General features: G+C 38.8%; 2 protein-coding genes across 8 annotated transcripts in view; one reads left to right on the top strand and one right to left on the bottom strand.

Moving 5' to 3' along the window:
* The window catches only part of Sfmbt1 (Scm like with four mbt domains 1), a 110,392-nt gene that overhangs the window by 5,934 nt on the left and 81,910 nt on the right, over positions 1–22,548 (bottom strand). For all 7 annotated transcript variants that reach the window (XM_060390794.1, XM_060390793.1, XM_060390795.1 and 4 more), the window contains 10 exons: positions 18,821–18,947; positions 17,646–17,759; positions 15,668–15,710; positions 13,436–13,497; positions 12,557–12,696; positions 8,045–8,154; positions 6,862–7,037; positions 2,981–3,159; positions 2,458–2,805; positions 1,148–1,276 (listed from right to left, as the gene is read on the bottom strand). In XM_060390794.1, coding sequence (XP_060246777.1) covers positions 1,148–1,276; positions 2,458–2,805; positions 2,981–3,159; positions 6,862–7,037; positions 8,045–8,154; positions 12,557–12,696; positions 13,436–13,497; positions 15,668–15,710; positions 17,646–17,759; positions 18,821–18,947 — 1,428 coding nt within the window. The remainder of the gene's footprint in view (positions 1–1,147; positions 1,277–2,457; positions 2,806–2,980; positions 3,160–6,861; positions 7,038–8,044; positions 8,155–12,556; positions 12,697–13,435; positions 13,498–15,667; positions 15,711–17,645; positions 17,760–18,820; positions 18,948–22,548) is intronic.
* On the top strand, positions 352–853 carry LOC110547575 (small nuclear ribonucleoprotein Sm D2-like). The gene has a single exon (XM_060390798.1). It carries the CDS (start codon positions 403–405, stop codon positions 757–759), a length of 357 nt encoding a protein of 118 aa, XP_060246781.1. The 5' UTR covers positions 352–402; the 3' UTR covers positions 760–853.

Genomic DNA, 22,548 nt, shown 5'->3' with positions numbered 1-22,548 from the left:
AAACTATTTGGAAATACTAACCATAAACTTTAGTGTTCTCCTACCTTGTAAAATTCATCTAAAAACTTCAAGGATGATCAGGCCTTTGTTTTATTTTTGAGACATGATCTCACTATGTAGCCTAGACTGGCCTCAAATTTACTGTGTAGCCCAGGCTAGACTGCAACTTGTGAGCCTCTTACCCCAACTATCCAAGCATGGGGATAACAATCATAGACATTGTCCTGAATGGGGTTTCATCTTCTATCTGTCATAACTATTCAGATTTCACCATTAAAACTGGTAATCACTCTAGAGCCTAGCATATTACGGATGCTAAGTTTAAAAAAAAAAAAAAAAAAGTAGCGAGAGGCTGGAGCAGCACGTTGGAGGTGGCAGTGATCTGCGAGCGGAACCTCCACCATGAGTCTCCTCAACAAACCCAAGAGTGAGATGACCCCAGAGGAGCTGCAGAAGCGGGAGGAGGAGGAATTCAACACAGGCCCCCTCTCAGTGCTTACACAGTCGGTCAAGAACAACACACAAGTACTTATTAACTGTCAAAACAACAAGAAGCTCCTGGGCCGGGCGAAGGCCTTTGACAGGCATTGCAACGTGGCGCTGGAGAATGTGAAGGAGATGTGGACTGAGGTCCCGAAGAGCGGCAAGGGCAAGAAGAAGTCCAAGCCTGTCAATAAGGACCGCTACATCTCCAAGACGTTCCTGCGTGGGGACTCAGTCACCGTGGTGCTGCGGAACCCGCTCATCACCGGCAAGTAGAGGAGAGGCCTCTTCCCTCTCGAGAGCCTGCTCCCTGCCCTGCCGAGCCCTGCGAGCCCATGCCCAAGAATGGAAATAAAGCCCTGTGGTTTTTTGTTAAAAAAAAAAAAAAAAAGTAGCAAATAACTATTCTTTAAAATGATGAGGTCAATTAATATATGCTTGATTTTAAGTCATTTAAATATGTAGATGGATAGAATTAAATTCTGAGGAAAAACAAAGCAATAATCTGCTGCAATTATGGTGTAAGTCATATGAGTAACAAAAGAGAACTACAACAATCTTTTGCACCAAAACAGTTTTCTAAAACTTGTAAGTTTTTCCTATTATATGCATAGTTCTTTGCCAAAGTGACATTTTTATTACAGATTTTACTTTCTGTGATTACCTGGTCAAGGAATATTCTTGCCAATGGAGCACAGTCAGTGGACCTGATGAACCGCACAACATCTGCCACACTCCACTTCAGTGGGTTACTCTCCAGGTGAAGCCGTTCATCAACTTCAATCCTTATTTCCTTCATTCCCAAGAATGAGATCAAACCAAATAGTGTCAGAGCTAAAAATGTCTCCCCAAAGAAATTAAACAATCCCTCAAGACAGCATTCCCTGCTCCCCTTACTCTTACTCTCAGACTGATTTCTTCCAGCAAAGATGACAAGAAACTCACACACAATAGTTATTTGGGAAATGTATAATACAAATTTTATCTTATTTATTAATGTTTCCCATGTGTTTCTGAATGGTCTTAGCTGTTCTCTGGTACAATGCTAGAGAAAATTTCATTTCTAATGAGAGAATAAAAATATTTTTTTTGAGAATAAAAATCTTTTATTAATCTGTTAATGGGATATTTTAAAAATCCAGTTTAAAATGGTAATTTTGTTTTGTTTCATGCCACCCAGGCTATCTCTGAACTGGTCTCCTGCCTCCATCTCCCAAGTACTAGGTTACAGGAGTACATATGTCACCACACCTAGTTTTGGCTGTGCTAGGGATTACACCTAGGGCTTCATGCATGCTAGGCAAACACTCTATCAGCTCTAAAACAGTAAGTTAGTTATACCCTTTAGTATTACATAGGTCATACAATGTGCATTTATGTACATAGTAAACATGCTAAACAAGACAGCTGAATGAGAGGATTAAATGGGAAAGTAATTTGTTTCTAGAAAACCACATATTATTAAAGAATTATTTAAACAACATTTTTACTTAAACCAAATGGCAGGTTAAAAATCAGCTAGCAAGGAAACTTTTCCTCTTTACTTAAAACAAGCAGCTTCTCTGAGGACGTCTTTTCATAAATCATCTAAGTAATGCTTGCAGCTTTGAGGATCCTTTTATTATTTTTTAAAATTTATTTGTATTTGTGTATACGCAGTGGGTGTGTGAACCACACTCAGACGCACACATGAATGCAGCACCCACAGCGGCCAGAAGAGAGTATCAGAACTGAGATTCCAGGTAGCTTTGTGGGACACCCTGCCACGGGTGCTGGGAACCCAACTTGAGTCCTCTAGAAAAACGACATTCTCTTAGCTGCTGAGCCATCTCTCCACCCCCTGGGAATCACTTTTTAATCACCCTAGACATTCTTCCTACATTTATATGGAAAGAAGTGGAACGCTGGTACCATAAATGATGATAAAGGGAAATGAGAGGGGCAAGGTGAGAGAGACTGCTTTTAACACGGTACCTTTGGTGAAGGAGGTTTATTTTCAACATCTGAGAATGAAAGAGTGCGGACTTCTCTTTTATTCGTCTGTGTGTCCGGAGGCGGTGGAGGCGGTGGGGGCGGTGGGGGCGGTGGGGGCGGTGGTGGGGGTGGTGGGGGCGGTGGGGGCGGTGGGGGCGGTGGAGGCGCTGGGGGCGCTGGGGGCGCTGGGGTGGACATCTCACTCTGGGTGGGAGAAGAAGAGCATGATTTTTTTTCTGACACTTCTGCCTCTTCCTGTAACTCTTCCTGTTGCTCAGATGTACTGTCCTCACTTAGGGAATCATCATCTCCATCGTCTGCATCATCCTCATCTTCACCCCCACTTCCCTAGAGGAAAAGGAAAAACATCTCGCTGAAACTCAGAACAAACAGTCACTGGACCACAAAACCATCTACTGACCAAATATTACAATTACAGAGACATGCGGGTACTGTGTGTACAGACTGTAAAGCAGTGATCATTCGGCCCCTAGAAAAGACAGATATGTCACAGATCTTATACCTGTGGTGAGCCCACTGGTGTATTGTCAACAGATGCAGAAGAGCGTTTCTTCTTATGAACAAAAATATTTTTCCGCCTTTTTCTCCTCTTATTAGCTTTTTTCATGGCACACGACAAATTACTATGCCCACCGGGTGGCCTCCCAATTCTTTTATTTTTCTTCTTTCCATAATAGTGTGCTAAATGTAAATGACCAAAAAAAAAGGGGGGGGGAATAACTTTATTATTGTTGTGTGCCTCAAAAACCACAGGATTCTATTAGCACAGCAGAAAACGGGTATACTACATTTGAAGTTTAAATTCCATGAACAGGAATAAGCAGAGAAATACATAATTTGATTTGTACTAACATGTAAAAACTAAACAATCTTCACTCCGTCGAGGCAGAGAGCTTCTGGGGTCCCAGTCATTCATTTGTGGGGCAAACACTTTTATCGTTCCCATCACTGCACATGAACTTGCTTTCTGCAGAACCGTGCAGTAGGTAATGCTTTATAAATTGCTTTTTTCATACAGTGTGATTTGCTTTAGTCTCATCTGTGCTGTATACAAAACACTTAAGTAGCTCATTCTGTATGTTGGTAAGTACGTCTATTCTATAGATGTCCCCATTCATCTATTTCACTGCTGATGAGCACCTGGGCCATGCCCAGGTTTTTATCAAAACTAATTAAAGTTATAATGAACAACTCAGGTTCTTTGCAAGAGCCATAAGTGCTCTTAGCCACAAAGCTATTTCTTTTCTTTTTTTTTCTTTTTCTTTTTCTTTTTTCTTTTTTGAGACAGGGTTTCTCTGTGTAGCCTTGCCTATCCTGGACTCACTCTGTAGACCAGGCTGGCCTCGAACTCACAGCAATCTGCCTATCTCTGCCTCCCCGAGTGCTGGATTAAAGGCGTGTGCCAGTACTGACCAGCTCTAGATCTCACTTTAAACATTTATATTTTTTTGTATCAGGAACATTTGAAACCCTCTCTGCTAACTACTTAAAGCATACACTTAAATGTTGCCAAAAGTTAGCCTTCCACATCGCCAAGAACAACAAGAACCTTTGTTTTAAAGGGGTAGATGGCATTCCTGAGCATCATCAGGCCTCGGTCCCTGAGGCCTCTACACAGCTATACAAACAAAGGTGCACACAAACACAAAACCTTACCCCTCCAACCCTACTGCATTATTGTACCCATCAATCAACTCCTCTCCATTCCTACCTCCTGCACACTCTTCCCAGGCTCTGACAAACACTATTCTATTACTAACTTTAGCTTCCACACAGAAATGAAAATATTTAGTATTTTTCTTTGTATCTGACTTATTTTACTTATCAGAACATCCCTAAGTTCTATTTGTTAATGCAAATCTCAAACTTCCATTTCCCACACAAATTATACTGAGCTATTTTCATGTGTTTATTGCACATTGTATATCTTCTTCCATGATATGTTTGTGCAAGCCTTTTTATTCATTGTTTAAAACTGTTTTCTTTTTGCTTTATTTGAAAAAAACAAAAAGTTGTGACACTGTAGACTGAACCCAAGATTGTACAAGTTCCCTACCACTGAGTTGTAACCTGCTTTTTTTTTTTCTTGTTTTTAAAAAAAATTAATGAGATAAATTCACAAAAAAAATTCACCTGGGTCTACCGTTTAGTGGCTTCAGTGCAGTCATTGTCGTGTGAAGTCACCAAAGCTAATTCTAGACAGGTTTACATTTTTTTGAATTTTATTTAATTTTATTATTTTTACAAATTAGTTAAACTTACCCAAAAAGTAGGCCAATTTGGTGTCTGTAAATTGTATTGCACTATTTATTTAAAATACATAATTTTAGATGTAACAAGTTCACTTTAAAAGAAAATTAAGTTAAAAATACCCAACTGTTTTATATTTTAAAAATGTAATTGTAAATTTAAAGCATGAGTTTTATAGTCATAAACTGTTCTCCTGAAATTCACGATTAATTGCATCACTGGCAGATTACTGGCTGAATTTTGAACCCACAATAGTTCTTTAAAATATCTATGTGCAAGCCTAAGATGGCAAAATTTTATATTCTTGGGGGAAAATATCTAGAATGTGAGTTCATTTAAAGAATTCATTTACTCCGTGCTAAATTAAAGGTTACTGAGCTGCATTCTTCTTTCACAATTCCACAAAGCCTCAAATTATGGAAACTGAATCCATCTTTCCAGAACCTATTACAGTATTGATATCTCTATCAAATTCCACTTCTCTGATTTTCTTTTCCTGAAGAGATAGTGAATTATTTTTGGCAAAAGGCTGATGAAACACTGTGACTCTATCAGAAATCTTAATTGAACTGAAACTCATGTAACATACAGGGCTGGAGAGATGGCTCAGAGGTTAAGAGCACTGGCTGCTCTTCCAGAGGTCCTGAGTTCAATCCCCAGCAACCACATGGTGGCTCACAAGCCATCTGAAATGAAATCTGGTGCCCTCTTCTGGCATGCAGGCGTACATGCAAACACAATATTATACATAATAAATAAATCTTTAAAAAAAAAAAAAAAGAGTTCATGTAACATACAATTAGCTATTTTAAGTATGCAATTCAATTCAGTGGTAGTTAGTGTATTCAAAATGGCATGCAGCTATCAGCTCTGTATCATCTCAAAACTTCCCCCTTTATTACTGAGTTGTAGAAATTCACAAAATGTTCTGGAGTTCTTGGCTGGATACACACATTAAAAATATTTTCCCAATATCATTTTTTTTAAATGGCAATAAAGTTTTTCATTTTGGTGGTCTTATGTGTTTCCTTTATGTCATCAGTATTTCTGGTCTTCACTAAGAAATCTTTGCCTGCTTGAGACTACTCTTGCTTTCTTCTAAAAGCTTTGTAGTTCTAATTTTTACATAAGGCATCTATGATAGGTCTAAGATTAATTTTGTATATTGTATGAGATAAGAGCCTGAGTTTGGTTTTGGTTTTCTGTTTGGATATCCATTGTTACTGGTACCATGTTAAAATTAGTTCTTTCTTCACTGTTTGTAACCCTTGTTAAAATCATTTGATCATGTTAAGTTTCACTCTTTTTCTATATCTCTATTTCAACCAACTATTTTATTCTACTACCCTTTAATACTAAATCTCTGAATAATTAGTTTTGTCTTATGGTTAAAAAAAAAAAAGAGTCCTTCAACTTTATTTTTGTTGTGTTTTTTTTTTTTTTTCTTTCAGGATTGAAAAGTTTGGGTATTCTAAATAAACAGCTGGCATGGTGGTATCTGCCTATAATCCCCCATAGTTGTAAGGCTGAATAAGGTGGACAGAGGTTTTAGGCAAGTCAAAGCTACATAGTAAGTTCTAGACCAGACAGGGCTATACAGAGAGACTGTTCAGTGCAAGAGCTGAGCATGGTACTACATCCCTGGGCTAATAATACCTTGTTTCAAAAAAGAAACAAAGCCAAACCAAACCAACGAAGTCCCCCTCCACACACACATGAAGAAAAGAAGGGCTTGGGATGTAGTTTGGAGACAGGATGCTTGTCTAATGTGCATGAAGTCCTGGGTTCAATACCTTACATAGGAGGGGAGGAAGGAGGGAGAGGAGGAAGGAAGGACAGAAATTGAGAGGGAGGGTGGGAGGGGAGGAGGAGATAATTTTAGTTATGTAGCAAAATAATATAAAAATCTAATATAATTTTCTGCAAAAAAGAATTCCTCCTTGATCCTTCCATTTTAAAATATTTTTAAAATACAATACAGTTAAATAAGAACGAAATGAATAAGATCACATGACCTATAGTATATCTATCATCTGAGTCTTTATAGAAGCTTGTGCTTCTGCTAATATAAATGTTGCTGCAAGATGTAATATGGCAAATGCTATGGCTAACACATGTGAAACCATCACTCACTGTATTTGGTCTTTGTAAGAACAGAACAGTTCTCAGAACATGTATCCAGAACCATCCGTGGACCAAAGAGGTTGGGACAACATTCCAGTTTGATACATGTTTGCCGGCAGAATTCAGTCACTCGATCTGCTGTTTTCACTATCTCAACAGTAGCTCGATAACTCTTTCCTTTATATCTACAATTAGAAGACATCAGACACCAAATTTATTCCACCAGTGATAACCCTGAGAAAAAATTAACAGAAGCATTCTGAAAGTTGCTTTATTTGTCTTTCATTGTTTGAGAATTCTTTTTTTTAATGAGTTATTTATTTTTATTCTATGTGCATTTGTGTTTTGCTTGCATGTATGTCTCTGTGAGAGTGTTAGATCCTGTGGAACTGGAGTCGGTTAGCTGCAAGCTGCTGTATGGATTCTGGGAATTGAACCTTTGGAAGAGCAGCCAGTGCTCTTAACCATTGAGCTATCTCTCCAAAGCTCATAGTTTGAGAATTCTTAAAACAAGTTTTGCAGTCTGTACTTAAATCTGGTACACTACAACAAATTAAAATTAAGTTATTTTATAAAAAAATTAAGTTATTATATAAGACAAAACCCCTGGTTTCTGTTCCTAGATAAAAGTATGTATGTTGCATTTCTGTATTCATTCATTTGAGTGATCAAATGATTCCCAGGGGACTCAAGCATGCTAGGAAAGCACTCTATCTCAGAGCTGTCCTCCAACCTTGAAGAATGTTAGAGCACTTTTAAAACTACTCTAAAAGCACCTTTTCATTAAATCTTTATCTTTATCTTGAGCAGTGATCCTCAAGACTGTGGCTCAAGGACAGTATGACATGGCAACTGCTTATCCACCCACAAAAACTTCAAGTCAGAAAGCAATAATAAGTATTGAGAAATTTTCACAGAAGTTTTAAAACATAATTTTATATATTTTCATTCCAATAAAGTGTTCTTGTATTTATGTCTCTTAAAGTTAACTAATTAATTAATTAACTTAGAACTAACAGAAAAAAGTAACAGAAATAACAGAAAAAAATTAAAAGAGAAAAAATCTGCCTGGTCCTTCATCACAAGCAGCTGCGGCAGCTCTGCTCTGGGAGGACAAATGACCTGATACTACCAAGAAGCTTCATTACCTGTGAATGACAAACAAGAGTAAAGGCTGAGGGGCTATACTCACTTGGCTTTTAGGATTTCCCCACATCCATGCCACACAGAATCTTTGTCCAACTGGAGCTCACGAAGGACGCGGCTGGGTTTGTAAGCTGCATTGATAAGTAAAGTGAGGACCTGAGATGGGTTTTAAGGCAGAAATATGGGTTCAGGAGGAAGGAGAAAAGCAGACCATTAGAGTCTTAACGCTCTTGATAGTGTTAAGACTTTTAAGATAATTTCGAAAATTTCCAGTCAGATTAAGAATGTTAACAAAATAAAGAAGCCAAAAATATGTTGTCTGCAAATTAAGAGTAACCAGATTCCTTATAACAATCAGGAAAAAAACCAAGTACCACAAATTTCAAAGTACTATAACGTGATCTGAAATGCTTCCCCAGCACGGTGCACACAGACAATTGTATTTATTTGGGATCTTCCTATTGTTATGCTGTGATAAAACACCAGGACGCAAACAACTTGGGGAGGAAAGGGTTATTTGGCTTATGGTTACAATCTAGCCTCACAAGAAGCTTCAGCAGGAACCTGGTGGCAGAAACTGAAGCAGAGACCATGGAGGTCAGTACTTACTGGCTTCCTTCTCGTGGATTGCACATCCTGCTTTCTTATATCCAGGATCACCTGTCCAGCGGTGCCACTGCCCACAGTGAGCAAGGCCCTCCCATATCAATCATGAATCAATAAAATGCTCTAGAGACTCACTAACAGTCTGACGGAGGCATTTTCTCAGTGGAAGTTCTTCTTCCCAGACTCTAGTTAATGGACACAACCTCCTAAGCTATAAACTAATCTCACAGTGAATACAGGCATCCACATACATTATTATTATTTTTTTAACACAAGGTCTTGCTTGAACTCAAAATTCTCCTCCTGCCTCAGTCTCCTGAATTGTTGGAATTACAGCCATCAGCCATCCCATCCACTGGATGGATCCGGGACTGCTTGAAACCTGAACTTCAACCTCAGGCAAGGAATCCTAGAGCTAGTCCACTTGCTCCCATACACTGTCAGCCATCTCACCTATTGCTGGGCCCTGGAACATATGAATCTGATCTCCAGTGCCAAGTCAAGAGACCTCTATCCCTACCTCAATCGTGTGCTATAGCAACACAGTGCTCTCTCTCTGGCACAACCCCTCCTAACTACAGTCTCCATACAGCTGCTAGCCAGGGACCCTCCAGCCAGCCCATGTGGTGGAAAGACACAAATAACCTATCTGCACTCCCTGGCACAGGCCTCCCAACTCTGCAGTTGCTTGCTTGTGCCAGATCTACCCTCCAGGCCTAGCCAGGCCCATACATCTTGTATGCTGGCTCAACCTGGTAAGTCTACCTGACCCTACCTCTGCCTGCAACCTCCTCATTTCACAGAAAACAAATGAAGCTAAATTACTCAAACACAAAATCAACTAAGAACACAAACAGCAAAAACCAAACAAAACCTGTACAAACAAGTGACTGCAATCACACACCTTTCAATAATAACTTTAACTATTAATATTTCAACTCTCAAAAGACTCAGACTGGCTGAATGGATTAAGAAATAAAAGTCCATCTTTTTTTTTTTTTTTTTTTTTTTTTGCCTAGAAGAAACTCAGCTTTATACTCAGATGTAGCCCATGGCAGCTCAGTATCCAAGTGGGTTCCCTAGTTAGGGGAACAGGGACTGTCTCTGACATGAACTCGGTGGGGGCCTCTTTGACACCCCCTCCCACTGAGAGGGTAGCAGCCTTGCCAGGCTACAGAGGAGGACAATGCAACCAGTCCTGATGAGACCTGATAAGCTAGGGTCAGATGGAAGGGAAGAGGACCTCCCCTATCAGCGGACTTGGAGAGGGATTGGAAGGAGATGAGGGCAGAAGGGTGGAATTGCGAGGGGAGGAGAGAGGGGGGCTACAGCTGGGATACAAAGTGAATAAACTGTAATTAATATAAAACAATAAAAATTTAATTAAAAATGAACTAAAAAAGAAACTCAGCTTTAAAGAGGCACCAAATTAAAATAAAAGGATGTAAAAACGTATTCCAAGCAAATGGGAACAGGAAGCAGTCACTACTATAATACTATCTGACAAAATAAACTCAAAAGCTAAAACTAACCAGAAGAGATAGGCAGTTCACTGTGATCAAGAGTCGAGAGAACAACCAATAGGAAAGACAGGTCTAAACGTGTGGTGCCAAACTCTAGCGACTCAATTTCACAAAAAGCCCATTACGAGAACTAGAGAACAGATAATTACCAACCCAGTAAGAGCCGGTGATTTTTATACCCCACTGTCTCCACAAGACAGCACATCTAGACAAAATATAAACAGAGAAACATCAGAATTAAATTACGTCATACATCAAATATGACCTAACAAGTATCTGTAGACTACTCCAAACACTAAATGAAACACATTCTACTCAGCAGCCCACATCATGAGACACAAAACAAATCGTAGCAAATCCAGAAGAACTATGGATCCTATCTGACTAGGAGGCAACAAGACACTTGAGACTGACAACAAAGAACTCTCTCCTGAGCACATAATCTCATAGAGACTAACCACTCATTACTTAACGAGGAATGGATCAAGGAATAAAAACAACAACAAAAATTCCTGGAACTAAATTAATAAGGAAAACACAATACAACAAAATGTCTGGGACACAAAAAAAAATGCAGCCCTACAGTGGAAACGTACAGCTCTATGTGCCTATATTAAAAACCAGAAACAGCACAATATTAATTAATGATACAATCCAAGGATTAAGGAAAACAAGAATAAATCAAATCCAGTAGATGGCAAGAATAAAAATCAGAGCAGAAATTAATGAAGTTGAAATAAACAACAACAACAACAACAAAAACAAAAACATCAATGAATCTAAGAGCTTGATAGAACTTTAGAATTTTAGGCATGCACCATAGCACTCAGCTTTTCAGTTTCCCATACACAGTCTCAAGTGGTCTCTGACAAACACCTTTTTTAGACAGAGGTGAGCCTATTTGAAGACTCACTCACTTCCCTACGAAGCAGAAACAATCGTGTGCCAATTTGCCATGTAGGACAGTAGTCCCCAGCCTTATTTGTGATTTTTGTGTTCTGAGTTTCAGCCACATACGCTCCACAGTGGTCCAAAGCCCCAGACATAATTCACAAATTTTAAATTGTACAGAATTCCAAGTAGCCCGATTAAATCCTGTACCACCCTACTGAGGCACATGCATACCTCTGCCTACTCTGTCCACATTGTCCACACTATAGCCTCTTAGTAGCTGTGGAAGTTGTCAGACCAGATCGTAAGATACCACAGGGTTCATGGTTGAAGCAACCCTCAAAGTAGTCTAACGCCACATTGCCCATCATGTAGGCATGATCTGATCTCACATTACAACAAACAGAAGTTACACCTCAGGTAATATAAAAGATGACTTTCAGACAATTTTTACCACAGTATAGTTAGAATTTTCTATTGTATTATTTGTTATTCTTGTTAATCACTTACTATGTCTAATTTATTAATTAAATTTTATCCTAAGTGTGGTGGTCTGGACATAGTTTGAATACATCCCCCCAAAGCTTATGTGTTATGATCCTGGTCTGCAGTATGATGGCTGCAGAAGGTGACAGGATCCTTAAGAGGTGAGGCCAGGTGGGAGACTGTAGCAGCTGGTTTTACTTGTCAATCTGACACAATGTAGAATCCACCTGGAGAGGGAGTGTCGACAAGGAAGTGTCTAGATTTGGTTTCCTCATGGGCATGTCTATGCGGGGGAATTACTCGATTTTGTTGATTGACCCAGCCTAAAAGTGAGTAGCACCATCTCTGGGTTTGGGTCCTGGGACATATAAAAAAAGAGAAAGTGAGCTGAGCACAAACATTTCATGTATTCATTCAATTCACTCCTCTGCTCTGTGGATGTAACATGAGTAGCTATTTCAAGTTTCTGCTGTCTTGACTTCCCGGCAAAGATGGACTGCAATCTGCAATTATGAGCCAAATAAACCTTTTCCCCTTTAAGCTGTTTTTGTCAGATTTTTTTTTCTTACAGAGTCAACAAATAAAACTAAAGGTCCTTTAAAAACTTGGAGCCACCACCTCAGAGAAGACAGTAGGCCTCCAGTATCTCTCAAATTTCTTATTTGGCAATGTGATTCTTCCTTATACATGTAATTTTCACTAAGATTTGACAAAGACAAGAGGATCTTCCCCAGAAGTCAAGTTGATAGGGACACTTGGTCTTGAACTTTTTGCCTACAAAAACTATGTACTAAATAAGTCTTTTCATAACAACTAACAAAAGATATTAACACAATACATACAGAAAAATATCCATAGAATCTGCAAGGTTTGGTACTTTTCACATTTTTAGGCACTACTTCAAGTCTTGGAATTGTATCTGCCAGGGCTAAAAGGGGAACTACTGTACATTCGAAAAGTTCAGTTACATCAATGGTGCATGGCTCTCTGTACGAATGAGCCTAGGACACTCTCATTTAACTTTCAAGTTCAGCCCTAGGTCATAACCTTACCTCTCTAAGTACCAGAACACAGTTCCCAGGTCCTACACATTGAGGCAGCTCAGCAATTCTTCCCTTATTAAGATATGGCCCTGAGAAGCAACGGTGGTTGAAGTATATCTTTGGACAACAATATTTTCCATTGATCATCACTGGAAATGAAGAAACAAGTATTCAAAGTAGTCATTCTCCCTTTATTCCATGTTTCCAAAGATGAGTTAGGGGTGGCAACCAGCATATCACCATTATATAAGTTTTAAAATTACTTTTTGTGTGTGGGTTTTGCACATGCTATGCAAGCTTTGAGCTACATTCCCAGTCACAGACATGAATATTTTGAAGTTTAGCATACTGTCTGACAATGCTCTTAAATATCTTACATTTACTTTATGATAGGGTACAGAGCTTATCACTGTCCTGAACTACTACTCCTAGATCTGTCACACAAATCTAGAGCCCCACACTTCTACTGGTAAAGGAAGTAGAGGACCTACTCCATAATCTCATCAGTCTTAATCATGTCTTTCCTAGTCCTTCAAAACAAACTATTAAAAAATCTATTCTATAGCACTTCTAGGGATAAATGTTGAACACTACCCAGGCTTAGTTTGTCTCCTAAGCCCCACCTTAGTTAATATTTCAAATGTGCAGGGGTTTCTGTTTATTTATTTTGAGATAAGAGACTCACTATGCAGCCGCAGTTGGCCTACAGTTTTAAATATAGATTAGGCTGGCTCTCAACTTGAGGTTATCGTCTTGCCTCTATCTCCCAAATGGAGTGATTACAGTCACGTGCCACCACACTTGGCTCAAATGTTTCCTTTATTTTCAAATACAGCCCATTAAAATGTAACCAAGGATCTCTTCTCCACAATGTTACAAATACTATACCTGAGTGGTTGGCGTTCAGCCGATTCTTCAGGCCCTCATGGACAGTTCTTGAAGACAGTATTCTGGATCAAGAAAAATGAGAAAGATAGTGAAATTACCAGCATAGCCTACAAGTTATTAGTTTCCTTCAAAAAAGGAAATGTGGTAAGTTGTAAACCCAAAGCAGAAAAATGTTAACTTATAATACATTATTTTTAAGTAGAAATTGTTTTTAAAACCATGCATAGGACAAATGAGCCAAGAATCTATAGACATGTGATACTGTATGTTCAGAAATTACAAAACTGTATTATAAAATCTAAAAGTTTCTTTTAGAACTACACATGAAAGTCAGGTTTTTAGGAGATAATTAAGACTTATTTAGAACTTAGATCCTAAGAGTAGGATCATCTGATAGCTATGTAAGGGAGAAGACAAGGACGGGAGAAGGGCAAGAAGAGATCTTCACTGAGTGAAGTCCTAGCTAGAAGGTGTCCATCGGCATGCCAGGAATCAAGACCTTATAAGGAATCAAATCAACTGCCATTTTGATCTGATAATCCCTAGCTTTTAAAGTATAAGAAACTTAGCTTCTGTGGCTTATATCACCCAGTCTGTGTTAATTTTGTTATGGCAGTTTATTAGACTATATAAAATTCAAAATTTAATATAAACATAAAATTTTCTGTATCTTTAAAGATGTAAGATAGCACCAACTGACTGTTGCTCAAAGGCTGTAAGAGTATGCTACAAAGAGTTTCCTGATGGGTTTAAAGGAGAAATGTAGCTTTTGTTTTCCAGTTGCTGTTTTGTACATCAATATACTGTGACAAATCATTCCTTGACTTAAAATTCTTGCTCTTCTTTCACAAATATTTCCTTTCTTTTATTCAACTGCCTTCAGTAACTAAAAGCTAAAAAAAAAAAAATTATTTAAGAAAATATCTTGATATATTTGCCCTTTTGTATATAAAAATTTTGATACAGGCTTTTACTATGTAACCCAGGCTGGGCTGGAATTCACTCTACGACCTAGGCCTGCCTTAAACGATCTTCTGACTGAGCCTTTAAAGTAGCTAAGATTGTAGCAGCTTTATTTGTAATAGCCAGAAGCTGGAAACAACCCACATGTCCCTCGGTTGAGGAATGGATACAGAAATTGTGGTACATTTACACAATTGAATACTACTCAGCAATTAAAAACAAAGAAATCATGAAATTTACAGGCAAATGGTAGGATCTAGAAAAGATCATCCGGAGTAAGGTATCCCAGCAGAGAGACACACATGGTATATACTCACTTATAAGTGGATATTAGACATATAATAAAGGATAAACATACTAAAATCTGTACACTTATGGAAGCTAATCAAGAAGGGACCCTGGGTAAGATGCTCAATCTTCATTCAGAAAGGCAAATGAGACAGACATCGGAGAGGGAGAAAACAGGGAATGGGGCAGGAGCCTATCACAGAGGGCCTCTGAAAGACTCCACCCAGCAGGGTATCAAACATATGCTGAGACTCATAGCCAAACTTAGGACAGAGTACAGGGAATCTTATGAAAAAAGGGGGAGGTTAGAAAGACCTGGAGGGAACCAGGAGTTCCACAAAGGGAGCAACAGAACCAAAAAATCTGGGCACAGGGGTCTTTTCTGAGACTGATACTCCAAACAAGGACTATGCATGGAGATAATTTAGAACCCCTGCACAGAAGTAGCCAAAGGCAGCTCAGTATCCAAGAGGGTTCCCCAACAATAGGACCAGGGACCATCTCTGACATGAACTCATGGGCTGGCTCTTTGATCACCTCCACCTGAGCAGCTTTACCAGTCTACATAGGAAGACAAAGAAGCCAATCCTGATGAGACCTGATAGACTATGGTCAGATGGAAGAGGAGAAGGACCTCCCCTATCATTGGACTGGGGGAGGGGCATAGGAGAAGAGGAGGAAGGGTGGGTGGGATTGGGGGAGAATGGGGGAGGGGGCTACAGCTGGGATACAAAATGAACAAACTGTAACTAAAAAAATAAATAAATAAGTAGCTAAGATTATAGGTGTACACCATCATGCCTAATTTTATTATGCAGTTTCAGGGAAGACGTACACTGAAAAAAGTATATAGCCTAGCAAATTTTTCTTAAAAGTTTATGCTTCCATTGGAGAAAATAACCCAAGGGAGATACATTTCCTTAAATAGCTATTTTTCCCCTAAATATTCTAAGTTTTAAACCTGAATGTTATATTACTTACTGTTTTTCTGGTTGAACCACTGCAATTTTCCTCTGTTTGTGCACTACAGGAAGAGGAAAAAAAAAAAAAGCTAAAAAAATTTAAAGACAAAGGCAAAGACTCAGGCTTGCAATCAGCATATTTGATAGCTGGTTGTATGTAAATAAGTAGCAAGTACTTTAAATTAATCTTTAAGTGTCAACATTCTAAGTAAGGAACATTTTTCTTGGTTGGGGTTTTTCTAGAAAAAACAAAAAGAATATTTTCAAGGACCACTAATAAGCTAATCAATACCTACAAATACTTTCTAGCAAAAACGGATACGGAAAAGAAAGGCTCATCTGACAAGGCCCTTAGGACCAGTCAATGGAACAGAAATAGTTTCAGCAGAGTGCTAGGGAAATAGAACATCCAGGTGTATGAAGCTGGACTCTTAACTTACATCACATATAAAAATGAAAGCAAATTACTAAACTTCAAAACTCTTTACATGTGAGAAAAAGCTCATAGCACTTTGTAGATCCCTTCTTAAATATGACACCAAGAGCAGAGGTGGCAAAACAGTCAAAGAATTACACTGAAGTACATTCAATTTAAAGACTTGCGAGTGAAAAGAGAATAAAGGGTCGATAAGATAGATAAGAACACTTGCTACAAGTCTGACAACTCGAGATTGATTCCCATCAGCCACTTGGTAGAAAAATAAAGTCAACTCCCACAAGTTGTTCTCAGACTTTCATGGGCATGCAGTGGTATGTGCACGTGCATACACAGACACAAATACGCACAGTAAATTTAAAAAAAAAAATGTAAGGAGAATGAAGAAGCTGGAGAGATGTTTCAACAGTTAAGAGCACTTGTTCTTACAGAAAATATGGGAGGCAGCAATAGGCCAATCTGAATTCAAGGCCACCCTGGTCTATATATGGAGTTCTAGCCTAGCCAGGGTCTTTGAGGCTTTAACTCCCAACTAAAAAATAAAAAAATAAAAATATTTTTTAAAATAAAAAAATAAAATACAAATAAAAAACAATAGGCTAGCTAATTCCAATCGAAGACAAATGTCAGCTTCCAAGTTGCCCTATGAAAAGATCCATTTAGCAAAGAACTTCGGTCAACAGCCAGCAAAAACTTAAGTTCAATAGCCCATGGAAATAAACTCCTGCTGCTACTGTATGACTGCACTCTCAAATTAATTCTGAACAGTAATTACTGTATTAGGAGGTGAGGCACTTGGTAGGTGATTAGATGATGAAGACAGACCTCTCCTGAGTGAGATTAGTATCCCTACAAAGGATGTCCCAGAGAGCAAGCAGTCTGTTTTAGCATGTGAGGACACAGCAAGAACATCTCTGGGCTGAAGAGACAGCGCAGAGGTTAAAAGTCCTTGCTGCTCTTGCAGAAGACCCTGGTTTAGTTCCCAGCCCCCACATGGTAGTTCACAACCAGCAATGATCCAGTTCCAGGAAATCTAATGCTTTCTTTTGACCCCTCAGGTATCAAGCACCACATAATGCAAATATATACATGCAAGCAAAATACTTGTACATATGATAAGAATTTTTTAAATCTAAAAAAAGGCCTCATCTAGGAAACTGAAAATAGATCCTCATATCTGCTAAAACCTTATCACTTGGACTTCCTAGCTCCAGTAGTAACAGATATTACTTTATTGAATTTTGTTATCAAAACTAGAATGAACTAAGACACTTGCCAATAATCATCTGACTAAACTTGGGGAGATCCTCCCTAAGTCAAGCCCTAAGATACCTGACCTTGTAGAATCCTTTATAAAAGCCTGTAAGAAATCGAGATCACCTAAGCTTAGCCCAGACCTCAAAGCTAGTAAAAGTTTCTTGCAATAAATAATTGCCTACATATACAAAAAGATAATTATCATTTTGGTTTTCTCTGAAGTGTTTATATTCATCTTAATTGGTAGCATCTGTGCAAGAGCCCATTTAATAACCAATTTTCTAATCCAGAAACAGACAAGTACCTCGTGCCCGTCGAGGAATACTGAGAGGATGGCCATTGGATTCACACCAGCCCAAAGGAAAAATATCCATTGACTCCACACTTACAATAAATTCGGGTATAGGCTTCTTAGAACCTGTTAGATTAAGAAAACAAATTTTGAACTATTAAATAGCTTTCTTTATGTTTGTTTTTTTCTGGTTTGTTTAGTTTTAAAAACTGGGTCTCGCGAGGCAACACAGACTAGCTTTGAAACAGTGATCCCCCTGCCTCCGCCTCCTAGGTACTGGGACTACAGGAATGCACAACCATGTCTAGTCCTACACATTACTTTTTAAACAATACTGTAGCAATATAGACATGTCTCTTAAGCAGTAATAGAAGCCATATATTTTATGTTATAAAAATATTATGAAAAAATAAGTTGCCTTCTATGTATATCTTGTAAGAATCAAGAAGGAAGTAAATACAAAGTGACCATTGGTAAAGAAATCCAGCAAAGCAACTGGAGCTATGACTGTGTCATTCAGATGGCTAACAAATATCAGAGTCATTTCCTTGAAATAACGAGACTAAGAGGGGAAAATGTCACGTTTACTTTAACATTTTACGTTCTTGGAATGAACTGAAATCAGGAAGAGACCTGCCAAGCTGCTTGGCAGATGTTGCATGGATGTCTGCAGTAAATGCCATCACTGACATCTGCATTACGTATCAATTCTACAAATCAGAAGCAGAAAGCATCTTTTTAGAGAGTATTCGGCAGCAGGGTAAAAAAGCAGGCTACAGACAAGAGCTGCAGCATTGATCACTTACACAGCTTCATCCACAAACCTGTCCAACCATTAAATACTACCTTGAGAAAGACAAAGTCTACGTACTACTTGGTTCTATGGTCTTGGGGCAACCAAAATGTTACCTCTTCAATAAGTGAAGCAGTTAATGTTACTATTTTGGCAACATCAAAATATAAGTTATTTTGACTTGTCCTCATGAAAATAAAGGACTTTATAGTAAAGAGCTTTTACTGAGTTTGGTTTCCAAAAATTTAAAAGCCAAGGACAAAAAGTAAAACTTCAGCTTGAAATCTTGGATTTCAAATTAGAACTCCACTGAGTCTAACAAGCTACACTACAGGAGTGAGCAGGAACTGCAAAGGAATGGCTAGAGGAAACTTCCAAGGTGCCGCCACATTACCTTCCAGCTGGAGCCACAGATAGGAGCCTCTGACTGCAGTAATGGTGGCAATGCACACTTCTTGAGGGAGAAGAGGGTTCACCGCCTCCAGCTTCATGTTCTCTTTAAACTGGTGCTCAGAGATTGACTAGAGGAAAAAATCAGTGAGTCAAATCCATTAAGTAGATTAGTCCATAGTATTAACTGATATGCTCAACTGGAATGTTGGAATGTTTTACAAGCAGTATTTAATCCCTAGATCTACACTAAGGCATATTTTGTTTTACTTGTTTTCAAGGAAGCAAAGGAAAAATGCTTATTTTATTTGGTAGACAGAATGGTCTTTGGGTCAGACACTCTTGCATAGTGCTATGTGGATAATGACCTTGCTTGAGTTGCAAAATCTATTTTGCCTGTTTCTTCACTTGTCACAAGGAGTAGGGAACACCTATCTTGCTGGGTTATTAGGAAATAGCTATTAAGGAGACCCTGAAGTTTCTGTGTCCCTAATCAACTGTCTCTCAACCCTTAGAGGGCTCCGCTATATCCTTTAATGTCTATCATAAAAGGCAGTCAGGATAAAAAAAAATGCCACAAATAAGAAGAAAGAAGATTTTGTTGTTTTCCTTCTTCATAACTCACTAAAAATTGCTGTTGGTTTTTGAGTGTATAAACCTAGGGCTGAATAAATGGGTTTAGCGGGCAAAGGTACTTGTTTGATCCCAAGAACCTACATGGCGGAAGGTAAAAACCAATATCCACAGTTGACCTCCATATGCGTGCCATGACATGTGCACATGTGCACATGCACGCTCAAAATAAACTAAAAAATAAAACCAAAACCTAGAAAGATGCATCTAGCAAGAAAAAAAACTCAGCCTAACAAAGGATAAGCATAAGGCGGTAGTGGAGAAAGCCGAGAGCTGTTAGAACCAGGGCTGATGCAACTGAAGGCACAAGAGCTACAGCCCAGATAAGAACTGACTGATCTGCACGTCTCTCCTGTTTTGTTTTAGACAGGTCTCAGGTAGCTCAGGCTGACCTCTACTTTTGCTAAGTGTAAAAGTGTGACCTTTACCCTGACCCTCCTCCTTCCACATCCCAAGTGCTGAGGTCTCATCAGCGCACTCCATACCTGGCCTACGCAGCTCTGAGGACCTGCCCTACGCAGCTCTGAGGACCTGCCCGAGGGCTCCATGTAAATAAGCAAATGACACTAAAGTGACAGTGAGCTACATTTCCAGCCTCTCACTTTCTTTAAAAATTAAAAACAAAATTGTTTTTGGGACGGGGATCTTATGCTTAGAAATGGCTGGCCTCACATTTACATCAATCCTCCTGCCTCAGCCTCCTAGAACACTGGGATTACGGATGTATAGCTTCATGTTTGGAAGACCTTTTCTTTCCTTTCTTTCTTCCCTTTCTTACTTTGTTATTTTTTGACAAGAAATGTTGTTAGAAGCATTTAAAAAGCACTTACCGTATGCCATTATGTACTTATTACACACCTCACAGACACAACTGTGTCTTTCCCTTTCCTACAGAAAGTGATTTATTCTCTGGAAAAGATATAATACAAGCTCTTTGGGCAGAAGGACACAAACAACTTTTAAGAGGTATGTATACAGTGAAGGCCCAGCTGTCGCTGCTCTATATCACACAGGGGACAGGAAAAGATCTTTAACAGTAATAGGTTAACACAGACAGATATAAATTTAGTTGTTAGTCAATAAATGGCTAGCTAGATCCTACTCTGTAGAAAAAAAAATCAAGGTTGACAAACTCTATGCAAACATACTCAAAATTTCTAATCAGTTTTTTGTTTTAGTTTCCTATTTTTAAAATATAAGTAGTAACCAAGAATGATCACATTTAAACCTATAACCACAAAGATCATTAACATGACAAATGTTTAAAAAAGAAAATAATCATAGAATACTGCAGCAGTCAGCTGTTAAAAGTTTGGAGGCACATAATGCAAAACCTTAACCAAAATTTCATTAAAACTAAACAGGGGTAGTTAAGACAGAAGGTAACACAATACAGTTAACTGTTCATTTGCTGTACTAAGCCATTAACATTAAGTGTCTACAATTAATACCTCAAAAGAGCGCAACATATGCCGCGCACGGTGGTGCACGCCTGTGATCCCAGCACTTGGGAGGCAGAGGCAGGCGGATCACTGTTGGGTTCGAGGCCAGCCTGGTCAACAAAGCAAGTCCAGGACAGCCAAGGCTACACAGAGAAACCCTGTCTCAACAAACAAAAACAACAAAAAAGAATGCAAAGTATTATTTTGAAAATGAGTTATAAATACAAGAATTACAGTGAATAAAAAATAAAATGGGGTCACTGTATAAACTAAAGACGTGAGCTTTCCAAGAGAAGGGAAGATTTTTATTGTAGATATGAGGGAGCTAGCCAGAGGCATCTGGAAGAGTGCAGAGCAGGAAGAGAAAGCAGCAGACTGAACATGGCCAGCAGACTGGACCAATCTTGAGAGGACAGAGGTGGAGAGAGCAAGAGAGGAAGACAAAGAGAGTGTGGGCAAGAGAGGGGCAAGAGGGTGCATAGACAGAGGCAAAGTAAAAAGATCATAAAGGCATGAGAAGCTGAGGGAAGGGAAGCCCATAAGCTGAACAAGTTTAGGGTAGTGGGCAAGAGCCACAGGTACTTTTGATACTGAGGGAGCCTCAAGGCCGCCAGGCACTTTGGTGTGCTAACAGGCACCACAGAATTTCTTTTGAACCTGACAGTCACTTCTAGGAGGGGGCTTGCACAGAAACAAGACAGGCGTTGTTCTACCTTCTCAGTTTTTCGTGTTATTAGGTTCCCTGCCTACCGTTTGTTTATTTTATTTATTTATTTATTTATTTGATAGAAACTCATTATTGTAGCCCTAAATGGCTTGTGCAGACCAGGTGGGCTTCAAATTCACAGAGATCCACCTGTTACAGGCTGGGATTAAAGTCAAAACCTACCACGCCCTACCAGAGGTGGGTATTTTTGAGACAAGATTTTGTAAGGCAGCCTGGTCCATGGTAATCCTATTGCCTCACCCTTCCAAGTGCTGGAATTACAGGTACATGCCACCATACTTAAAGGCTATTCAGCTTGTCCTTTTTTTACTCTGTTTTTGTTTGAGTTTTGAGACAAGGTCTTACTACACTGCCCAACATGACCTAGAACTTGCTATGTACCCATGATGGTCTTGCACTCATAATCCTCCTCTCTTGCCTCAGCCTCTTCAGCTGAGGGGGTTCTCAACCTTCCTAATGCTGGGATTCTTTAATACAGTTCCTCATATAGTGGTGACCACAACCATAAAATTATTTTTGTTGCTACTTCATAACTGTTATGAATCATAATATAAATATCTGATATTCAGGATATCTAATATGTGACCTTGTAAAATGGTCATCCCACCCCCAAAAAGGTTGTGACCCACAGGTTGAGAACCAGTGGTCCTGAAAGTTGGTATTATAAGTGTGCACCACCATATCTGGCTTAAGTATGGTACCTTAATTATCTGGACTTTTGAAACAGGCTCATATGTTGTTGAAATAAAAGTATTTTTAAAAAATGTAACAATTTTTCTCTATTTAATATTAACAGTTTTCATTATCATTGAACCACTAAATTATAAAATAAAATTTCAAATTCATATGACTTTACCTAATTAAAAAATACATATATATATATAATGTAAACTTGTAAAACTAATTTATTTAACAAGCTATCTTGTGCAG

This window comes from Meriones unguiculatus, chromosome 9 (genome assembly GCF_030254825.1).
Source record: "Meriones unguiculatus strain TT.TT164.6M chromosome 9, Bangor_MerUng_6.1, whole genome shotgun sequence".
NCBI lineage: Eukaryota > Metazoa > Chordata > Mammalia > Rodentia > Muridae > Meriones > Meriones unguiculatus.
The sequence above is the reverse complement of the archived record's forward strand: the minus strand, read 5'-3'. Positions and strand labels throughout refer to the sequence as shown.